The sequence below is a fragment of the Carya illinoinensis genome, chromosome 3, assembly GCF_018687715.1.
Source record: "Carya illinoinensis cultivar Pawnee chromosome 3, C.illinoinensisPawnee_v1, whole genome shotgun sequence".
Lineage (NCBI taxonomy): Eukaryota > Viridiplantae > Streptophyta > Magnoliopsida > Fagales > Juglandaceae > Carya > Carya illinoinensis.
Window position 1 is genome coordinate 44078116 of NC_056754.1, and position 10898 is coordinate 44089013.

General features: G+C 35.2%; 2 protein-coding genes across 4 annotated transcripts; one reads left to right on the top strand and one right to left on the bottom strand.

Moving 5' to 3' along the window:
* Positions 1-1454: 1454 nt before the first annotated feature.
* LOC122304329 (subtilisin-like serine-protease S) lies at positions 1455-6176 on the top strand. Of its 2 annotated transcripts, XM_043116545.1 has the most exons (12): positions 1455-1477; positions 1617-1755; positions 1910-2004; positions 2126-2223; positions 2308-2466; positions 3077-3188; positions 3273-3801; positions 3880-3974; positions 4069-4311; positions 4397-4511; positions 4651-4837; positions 5247-6176. In XM_043116545.1, the coding sequence occupies exons 2-12, from the start codon at positions 1651-1653 to the stop codon at positions 5807-5809; spliced, it is 2301 nt and encodes a 766-aa protein (XP_042972479.1). In that variant the 5' UTR covers positions 1455-1477; positions 1617-1650; the 3' UTR covers positions 5810-6176. The 2 variants fall into 2 exon arrangements, with proteins under 2 accessions (XP_042972479.1, XP_042972478.1); XM_043116544.1 differs by lacking the exon at positions 1455-1477 and having other exon boundaries at positions 1535-1755.
* Positions 6177-7260: 1084 nt separating this feature from the next.
* On the bottom strand, positions 7261-10420 carry LOC122304330. 2 transcript variants are annotated; one of them, XM_043116547.1, is made up of 2 exons: positions 10140-10420; positions 7261-7936 (listed from the first exon to the last, which is right to left on the bottom strand). In XM_043116547.1, the coding sequence occupies exon 2, from the start codon at positions 7879-7881 to the stop codon at positions 7444-7446; it is 438 nt and encodes a 145-aa protein (XP_042972481.1). In that variant the 5' UTR covers positions 7882-7936; positions 10140-10420; the 3' UTR covers positions 7261-7443. The 2 variants fall into 2 exon arrangements, with proteins under 2 accessions (XP_042972481.1, XP_042972480.1); XM_043116546.1 differs by having other exon boundaries at positions 7261-7891; positions 10140-10416.
* Between the last annotated feature and the right edge of the window lie 478 nt (positions 10421-10898).

Here is a 10898-nt window from a genome sequence, read left to right on the forward strand (position 1 = left end):
ATTTATTTATTTTTAAAAAGAGTACTGAGATTAGGTAATTCCAAATACATTTATGAAAATAATAAGAAAAGAGAGGTATATTAGTTAGGTAATATGGTCATAATCATTGCAGTTTTGGATTAGAATGCAGAGAATTATTATGACTTGACGCTGTGTAATCATATCAGGTCATGGCGGTGTTGGATTTCCTACTTCCTTGCTCATTTCTTAACTCCTGCAACCCACCCACCACCATTCAATTTATTTTATTTATTTATTTTTAAGAATTGTACTTTTATATATATATTTTTATGTGTTTTATTAATATAATCGATTAAAAAAATTATTTATATTAAAAAAATACGCAACTAATGAAATGTATACATAATTTTTATATATTTAATATCTTTCTATCTAAACCTTTTAAATTTGTCTCTTTCATAGAATTTTCGGATTAATATATTATAATTTATTTATATAAAAAATAATAAAAATAATAATAGTGAGGCACTGAGGAAGAAGGCGCCGCAGTTCCACTCCCACTCCCAACCCCACTAGCCACTACGGGAGTGGCATTCGTCTTTATCATCGGCATTTGTGTCGCTTTTTACTTTACTAATATATCAACTATTATTTTTTTTTAATTTTTTTTTTAAAATACAATAGGTTTTAGGGATGAGAGCTTCCTGCCACCGAACAGCCAGTTCTTTTTTGTTTTTAATTTTTTTTTTCAAATATATATTTTTTTTAAAAATTCTTAAATATTTTAAAAAAATAAAAATCATAAATTCATTAAAAAATATTTTCTAACCATTAATTTAAAATAATAATAATAAAAATTTAAAACTCAATAAATAAATTTTATCAATAAATGTTTGCATGTCTAAACTCCTAGGTGTTGACTAAAGCAATAAATGTTTTAGATTTGGAAGTATGTCCCTTTAGTCTAACGTTCAAATCTTTTTAGTGTAAACAATCTCTAAGTTTATTGGACTTGAAGATTTTTTTATTAAATTATCCGATTTATACTTGCTAAAAATTCTTTATCGAGAGTATGTGTATCTCTAAGATTAGTTGAGATATTGTTTTTGAACTCCCGATACCAATTAAAAAAATAAAATGTTAGCAAGTCAAGATAGTAAGATTTAAAAAAAATAATAAATGAATTTATAAATTGAGTTGGTTTAATATAATTTGTAAACTTCTTATGTAAACTAAATATTTTTTCAAAATAAAATAAATACAAAGTTAAGATCCAAGAAAATGCTTTTGTTATTTTGTTATCTTATAAAACGATTAAATATTTATTACTACGATTAATAATAAAAAAATAAAAACAAAAATAAGTATTTTCTATTTAATTAAGCCATTGAAACAAGAAATCATTCATGGTAGATGATGGAGAATGAAGAATTAAAATTGTGTTGGGAGCTAAGTAACGCTTATACCGAAGGAAAAGCATGCTTGCAGCGTTCTTTTTTTGTTGTTTACACTCAAGGTTATCCTGCGACGTCAACAATCCTTTCTCCACCAACTTTTGTTGTTTTCTTTTTCCTTTCCTCGATATTTAAAACCGGTGACACTGTCTCCACACTGCAACTGAAAGCCTGATCCTTTTGGCATCTTTCTTACTGCAGGTGAGAGTGGGAGTGGAGGATTCTTTTCTCGGAAATGGATTCATTCACTTATGCAGAGAGTAGGAGACGTTGCATCGTCTTACTTTATCTGTTGCTTGGTGTTTTTCTGGCAAAGATCAGATTTTGCTTTTGCGCTAAGGTTAATTACGTTATAATTTCGGATGGATATTCAGAAAAACGCTTTTCTACTCCTCTCCCCACCTCTTTTTGGTTGCACAGATGCTTGGGTGGTTTGCTTCTTCTTCTTGTTTTTATTTTTTATTTTTAATTTAAGATTTTGGGTTGGTTTCCAGGTTTATGTAGCCTATATGGGAAGCAAAACTGGCGGAAACCCAAACGCGATTCTGAGTCAGGACCATCAAATTCTTGCATCTGTTCATGGAGGAAGGTAAGGTGTTTCTGTGCTTCTCCAGTCTTTTGCGTTACCGGGTTTGTCACTTTTTGCATGACTATCTTATATATGTTTGAGAATATTATTGTATATATACTAAGGGTGGGTTGTGGAACAGCATCGAGCTAGCACAGGCATCTCACGTTTACAGTTACAGACATGGTTTCAGAGGCTTTGCTGCCAAGTTGACGGAAGACCAAGCTTTCCAGATTTCTAGTGAGCATCTTTCTTTTCAAAATCCCTTGTTTCAGAGTCAAGAATGAGGGACTAATTGCAGTGTGAATGACATATTTTGAACAGAGATGCCGGGAGTGGTTTCGGTGTTTCCCAATTCGAAAAGAAGGCTACACACCACTCATTCGTGGGATTTCATGGGTCTTGTGGGCGAGGAAACCATGGAGATTCCTGGGTACTCCACCAAGAACCAAGTCAACGTTATTGTTGGTTTCATTGATACCGGTCAGAACTCTTTGACATATTTCATATTCTTACTTTAACTCGTTCCTGTTGAAGAACATTTCGTTCCCCCTTTCCTATATAATATGTCTACCACTTCGGAGTACACTAAGGGGCAATTAGTTCCCTCCTAAGAATGAGAACCCTTCATTTGAATCTCTCTTTTTCAGTACCTAAGCAGTTGCAGGAGCAGGTATATATGATTAAACGCTCCTATAGGTGAGATAAACCCTTGTTGAAGATAACGGGAATTTTTGTTTCGTGATCAAGTGTTTGCTGTTTAATACGATTGAATTATCAAGAAATGTTAATTATTCAATTTATCTTCCTTTTTTTCTGGTTCTTTAACTTATTTAGAACTTAAGAAGAATAGGGGTGTATGTTTATTCAATAAAGATGCAATCTTCATTGCATCCTATTCGTTTACTTGGATGCCCCGTTCTACCGCTACCATTATACATCTTATTCTCCATGCACATTTTGCCCGTATTGATGCACTCTGTATGTTTGAATGCTTTTGCGCTTCCAGTTTGATTGGGCCCACTTTAATCTTTGTCCATTCAAGGAGAGGGAAAAAACTGGAGGTCTTAATTTTGACTACTGTCTGAAGCAGGAATTTGGCCTGAATCCCCAAGTTTTAGTGATGAAGACATGCCTCCAGTGCCTTCCAGATGGAAAGGGAAATGCCAATCGGGAGAGGCATTCAATGCTTCATTTTGCAACAGGTTTTACCTTAATTAATATTTAATCTCATGTTATGAACAGAAAAAAAGAGGATCCTCAGGATTGCTTAAAATTTAATGGCACAGAAAAGTGATTGGAGCTAGATACTATATGAGTGGCTACGAAGCAGAAGAAGATTCGGGGAAAAAAATTTCATTTATATCTCCGAGGGACAGCTCTGGTCATGGAAGCCACACAGCCTCAACAGCTGCCGGTCGTTATGTGGAAAATATGAATTATAAGGGGCTGGCAGCTGGAGGAGCTAGAGGTGGTGCACCTATGACCAGGATTGCAGTATACAAGACATGTTGGGATTCTGGTTGCTATGATGTGGACTTACTGGCTGCCTTTGATGATGCAATCAGAGATGGGGTTCACATCGTGTCTCTGTCTTTGGGTCCTGCTGCTCCCCAGGGTGACTATTTCAATGATGCTATTTCTTTGGGGTCATTCCATGCCACCGCTCATGGAATTTTGGTAGTTTCTTCAGTTGGAAATGAAGGAAACCAAGGCTCTGCAACAAATCTTGCCCCATGGATGCTAACTGTTGCTGCTAGTTCAACAGATAGAGATTTTTCTTCTGATATCATGCTAGGAGATGGTACCAATTTCACGGTAATGCTGTTTTACTCTTTCTAATGAGAGGTTTTTTTTAATACTAGGGAGGCTAATAAATTCTCATTTGCTGTATAGGGTGAAAGTCTCAGTCTCCTTGAAATGAATGCCTCCGCGAGGATCATTTCTGCCTCCCAAGCCTATGCTGGATATTTCACTCCTTATCAATCCAGGTGAAGCAAAAGGTACTTGGTAGTCAGTTTAATTTCCACATCAACACCAAGGAAAAGTTTGAATTATTTTTTTCCTGTCCTACTTCTTCCTCAGTTACTGTTTAGAGAGTTCCTTGAATAGCACCAAGGCCAGAGGGAAGGTCCTGGTCTGTCGACATGCAGAGAGTTCAATGGAGTCAAAGCTGGAAAAGAGTGTGGTAGTGAAAGAAGCTGGTGGAGTTGGCATGATACTAGTTGATGAAGCAGATAAGGATGTTGCCATCCCATTTGTGATACCTGCAGCTATTGTTGGGAGGGGGAAAGTGGATCAGATCCTCTCTTATGTTAAAAGCACACGGTTTGTTTATTATCTACACAGGATGGAAAAGTGAGTGTGTTTTAATTTATTATTTTTCTGATACAGGCCATTCTGTCGTGAACAGGAAACCAGTGTCTAGGATTTTCCATGCAAAGACTACATTGGGGTCTCAACCAGCACCCCGTGTTGCAGGATTTTCTTCAAAAGGTCCCAATGCCTTGACCCCAGAGATTTTGAAGGTAAGATTTCTTTCTAGAAATTCTTTTGGGGATGCTGGATTTTGCAACTGTATGTTCCATTCTTTTTCATAGCTCTTTTTCTTGGTTCATCTTCACTAAATTCTTAAGACCTGCTGACTGCTGATTGTTCTCCTTGTAGCCTGATGTCACAGCTCCTGGATTAAACATCCTTGCAGCCTGGTCTCCAGCAATTGGAAAACTGCAATTCAACATTCTTTCCGGTACTTCAATGGCTTGCCCACATGTAACAGGAATTGCTACCTTGATCAAAGCTGTTTATCCTTCATGGTCTCCATCTGCTATTAAATCAGCCATCATGACAACTGGTAATATATATTTTAGTTTTGCCTGATGATTTGTTATAGATACTTAAATAGCCTAAAGTAGTTGAATGAATTCCCAGTTCTATAGAGTGATGTGAAACACAGATAGATTCATTTGTCCTCTTTGGACATAAAAAACTTTTCTTTTTCTCAACCTTCTTTTTGATAATAGATTTGTCGAATCCACCTAAATTGATGAAGCTATGAAGGACAAGTATTTCCCAATATTGGTGTCCATTTGCTCTGTTCTAAAACCAATCAAAGTCAATTTTCCTGCAAGTTGATAGAAGGAAAATATTTATATATATATATTTGCATTTAGCAGTTTGCTTAGAATAAATGAAGTCTACTAACCATAAATCACTGTCAACGAGTTTCCAAATAAGAATCTGATTACTGATGGAAAATGCAGCTACTATTTTGGATAAGAATGGCAAACCACTCATAGTGGATCCGGAAGGAAGAAGGGGTAATGCATTTGATTTTGGCTCTGGGTTTGTGAACCCAACGAGAGTCCTTGATCCAGGACTCATCTATGATGCAAAACCAAGAGACTACATATCGTTTCTTTGTTCAATTGGTTATGACAAGAGGTCATTACATCTGGTTACAAGAGACAACAGTACATGTCATGGGGCCTTCAGAACACCATCTTCCCTGAACTATCCTTCTATCACGGTGCCTAATCTCAAGGACACCTTCTCAGTAACTCGAACTGTGACCAATGTTGGGAAACCAAAAAGTATATATAATGCTTTAGTTTCTTCTCCCAGGGGAATCAATGTCACTGTAGTGCCAAAGCGATTAATCTTTGACCGGTTCGGCCAGAAGATCAAGTTTACCGTGAAATTCAAGGTGGCTGCTCCATCAAAGGGATATGTTTTTGGGTTGTTGTCATGGAGGAACAGAGACTCACTGGTTAGTAGCCCTCTGGTTGTCCGGGTTGCATCTTCAAACTTTGGGTTGATGAGATAACAGCAGTTGAAAGGGTTAGAGGTTAGGGGCTTTGAAATGAAAGTGAAGATCATCCATATTCATTGCTCAGAACAGAAAAGAAGAAGAAGATCGACATTCATTATAGCCTAGAATGATAGGCCTGGAGATGGTTGGTTTATGGAATTTCCGGTAATCTGTTGAACTAGCGACATGCTAGCATATGAATCGAGATATATATATTTTATTTTTGTCCTATCCACGCAATATGTATCTGGTGGTGCCTTGGCTCCTCTTTCGCTTATCAAATGTAAATCTCGATGGACCTTGATGGCATCAATTGTTATCATTTTGAGCCTAAAGACTTGTGGCTTCCTCTTTGTGACAAATAAATGTTTTATGAGCCAAAGTTACTTGTTAAAAACATATTTATATTTTATGAGCCAAAGTTGACAGGGAAAGCAGCCAGAGAAAGGGTTAAGTTACGACTTGGCTATCTTTATACATCAGTCATGGTTGTAACCGATATGGTATGGTTTGATCCGGTTTTGGAATTTTCGGTTTTAGAACTCTATTGAAGTGAACTGATGCCGGACTTATTCACCACCAAAGCCGAAACTTTCGGTTTTTCTGATTTTGGGCTGGCCCCATTTTTTCAATTTTATGGATAAACAAAATCAAACTCTAACAAAACTTTAGTACGCGATTGATCTAAAGTAAGTTTATATCAATAACTTAATATTAATATTTATGTTTTAGATTAAAATTTTATGTTATATTAATTTTATATTATAAAATTAAAATTTATATTTCATATCAAAATTCAAAAAATTATAAGATTAATTTATGTTATATTATAATCAAATGTTAATTTTATATTATAAGATTAATAGATATGAATAATAAGATTAAAATATCATGTTATATTAATTAGCAATTAGCATATAATATATATAATATAATATAAAAAATTATATAGAACATAAAAATATTATATAAAAATTTAAAAAATATATATCTATTGGTCTGGTTTGATTCGAACCGATGTTCTAAATATCAAAACCGGAATCAAACCGATTTCTAACCAATTTTGATTTTCAAGAACAGGAACAGAATTGAACACACCGATTCGGTCAATTTTACCCGTTCATCGGTTTTCTCACAACCCTAAGACTCAATGCATCCACGGAAAAAATTGTTGTCTATAGCCAGATTGTTAATCGTTTTGACGTGACTTTCTTTTATGACTAATTTTATTGAATTACATAAAAATAAAATAAGATGAAATGTTAAATTTGAATTACATAATGTTCTTGACCTTCTAAATTTTAATTTTTTTTTCAATTACTTTAAATTTATGATTATATGATACAAAAATGGACGACGCAATTAAATTTTTTTTCTAAATTAAATTATACCATACATAGCCTGTGTTTGGTGTAAAAGCCATCAAATTTTCTTTTTTTATTCAAAGAGAGAAATAGTAATCAGTCGTCCTTCAACTTTGTTAGGATCTCATATTTGATGATTAAAAACAATACAGAGAATTAGGAACTTACAGAAAGTGGTCAACTCTCGACCTACTCTTTCATCTTTGAACATTACTATTAATAAAAGCAGAGTATCAAGGTAATTGTTATCGATGTAAAGGGATTAGGCCAAGGTATGTACAACATCTAAGACTGCAACTCTGAAGGATCAAGTAGGCCTTCTAACACAACAAGCTGGTCCAACAGCACAAGCTTCTCATCTTCAAGGGTCTTAACCTCGTCTTCAATCTCTCTCAGCTCTCCCCCCAGTGCAAAGCTCTCTTCTTCGAGCAACAAATACTTCCGTCTCAATGCTCGGTACTCACCTCCAGATGTAGAAGAATCAGGCAATGAATCGGAGTTTGATCTCTCTGGTTGCTGGGACAATGGTGAAACCTCATTCTTCAAGTTTCTCTTAGAGGTTTTCGGCCCCGTTTTCAGTGACAAAGACCCCTGTCCCCCATGAACCTCTTTGACATCATTTCCTTGTAAATGAAACAAAGACGTCTTTTGGGTTGAGATTTTCTTTTTCCGTATCTTTAGATTCAAGTTTTCCTCAGACTGTAGCATCCTTGGATCTTGCATTTCCAACCAACTGTTGCACACCGTTCACACCCACAAAAGCACAAAAAAGGGTTACCTAAAGAGACATAGAAAGTAAATTTGAAAGATATTCCAGATAACCTTATGGCTTTTGTCTACAAATACTGCACTTGTTTATATAGTTGGAGAGAGAGGGGAGAGTTTATGGTAGTTTAAATACATATTTGCATACTGTGTCAATGAAAGATGCATACAGCTTGAGCACACTTGAACAAATTAATGCTTCTTGTTCTTTATTTATTTTTTTAAATACGCCTACGAGCTTTAACTAAGATGGCGACTCTTCTCCCTAAGAACATGGTGGACGATGAGGTTGTAGTTCAAATAACTCCATTCTACATACAAAATGTTTTCTTTTTTGGTAATTCACTGTAAACATACTTCAGATCACCCTCCACCGCACATGCACATACACATGCCCAAAAAATGATTTTATGTGGCACCAAATTGGAAATGAGAAATATAGTGACAATAATCTGGATGTCGAACAGAAAAGAAAAAAAACTATTTAATAAATGGATCCAACAGATCGAGTAGCTTGCAACCATCTTTCAAAAGTAACAAGAAGAAAGGATAGAACCCCTTGGGCTTGGGGGTATGCTTCCCCCCTAGGTCTAAGGAAGCATAGAACCCCTTGGGCTTGGGGGTATGCTTCCACCCTAGGTCTAAGGTTCAAATCCCCTTGGATGCAAACAATCTCTAGAGGTTATCAGACTGGAGGGTTTTCCCCTTGACCTGAGATGCACTTGTGGGACACTCATTGCCGAGGGCATGTGCACCCCTAGGATTAGTCAGAACGTTGTTACCCGACACCCAGTGCCAATTAAAAAAGAAAAAGAAAAAAAGAAGAAAGCATAGGTAACATGATCAATATATCTTTCTCCTCCTCATAGTGGGGCCAAAACACATTTATCCAAAAAAAAGCATCTATTAATTTAGCACCCAGATACCAACATACATGTGTTTCTTTCTCAACTAAATAATTTTTGGCACTTTTATCGTAAGGCTCCAGTGAGCTTTTCAGTTCATCTTCCAAAACAGTGCAACAACCATATCCTCAACTATAACAATGGTTATAAGCAAGCATGACAATCTGATAAAGTGATTAAAAAGAATAAATACATGTATAAAAGAATCCCCAACTAACCATGTATTGAAAACTCAGAGCAGGCTTTGTTCTACATTTACTACCTAAACCATAACTTAGATTAGCTCCCCTATATATTAACACAGCTCCTTAATCAAAATGCAGCCATAGAGTCACCTGGCCACCATTGTGTAGTCTGGTCCACCATATTTGGGTTCTCATTTTGATCCAAAATTTGAGTATAACTGGTTATAATTGTTTTTTGGTAAGTGCGGGACCGGTTTCAACAATGATCCTTACACAGGCCTCTGATATGTACTGGTAATGAATAGAACTATACATACGTCTTTACCCCTTTTTTTCACGTTGACCAATCTAGAAACCCAAGAAACAGTAGACTTGCTAGGATCCACCTTGACCCATGTCCTCAACATATTTATAGAATAAAAAATCTAACCTCTTCTAAGAGAAGTCACTCAGTATCAAACCTACAACAATAATTTTTTTACAATTCACATAAAATTTATGTTACAAATCCAGTTCTGCTCAACATTTTTCAATGGTTTGTTAGTCAGCAATATCTAGTGAGTTAAACCCAAGATTGCAAATATCCAACTCCAACTCGATTCCGTCTCCAAAAGGAAGAAACCCGCTCCCCTCCATTTTGACTCCGCCAAAACAGAGCGGAAGTCGGATCGGCGTGTTAGGTGGATGGTTGAATAGATTTTTTTTTTTTTTGGAATTTATCTTTTTCCCTACCACAAACCAATTTCCATAAATCAACATAACTAACATTCAAATCAAGTTCAATTAAAAAATCGAGAAATTCAAGTATACAAAGGAAACGCCTCCCTTCTGGCCGCTTCTGTATACACAAACAATAGAAAACTACATCCACTTTGAATCCCAAAATCAACACAATTCCTGTGAAATTCAACCAGGATGCAAAGCCCCAAACAAAAACCAGCTCTAAATCACCGACACAAATCATAATAATCTACCAAAAACTCAGGAAAATAATAATCGCAAAAAATAAATCCTCTCTGACCGTATGAACGCAGAACCTGAGGTACTGATCAAAGAAGGCCTGATTTTAGAGGAAACCAAAAAACTAAACAGAGAGACAGAGCTATGTGTGTGAGAGAGAGAGTACCTGAAGGAGGGGGAGCCACGGAATCTGCGGCGGAGAAACGGCCGTAAAAAGGCAGCGACGAAAGAGGCTGGAGGAACTGAGGAAAGGGGCAAAAACCCTAACAATCTTGTCTCTGACCGAGTATCGTATCGCCGGGGTTTGGTATGTGGATAATTGGCTGAAAACAAACTGGCTTGGAACCTTTACACACGGCCTCCCTCCAACAGTCGCTTAATGTCTAATCCTTCTTGATTTTATTTCACAATCGTTCTTCCAAATTATTCCCCCAAAAAGAAAAAAAAAAAAAAAAATACAATCTACTCTCACTCCTTAAAAAGATAAAATTATTTTTCAAATTTATTAAAAGATGAAATAATTATGAATAATATTACATTCGATCGTGGAATGTGTAAGCATCACATATATAATTATTTTAAAACATAATATAATCCACTGTTAAAAAGATTAATTGTTTTTATATATGTCTCGTATTTACTCATTTAAAAAAAAAATTATATAATGTTTGCACACTCCACAATTACAAATATAATTTTTCAATAATTATATTAACTTTTAAAAGATAAATACTACAAAAAATTAATTTTTAAAAAATACTTTTAAGAAGTAAAAGATCTTGATTAAAAAAATAAGAAAATACTTTTAAAAAAAGATGAGTTCCTCTTTTAATTTTTAATTTCTTATGTGTTACATTTTTTTAAAAAAATTTTGAACATATAATTATTCAATTTAATATTTTCATTTTTTTTTAATTTCTTAGGC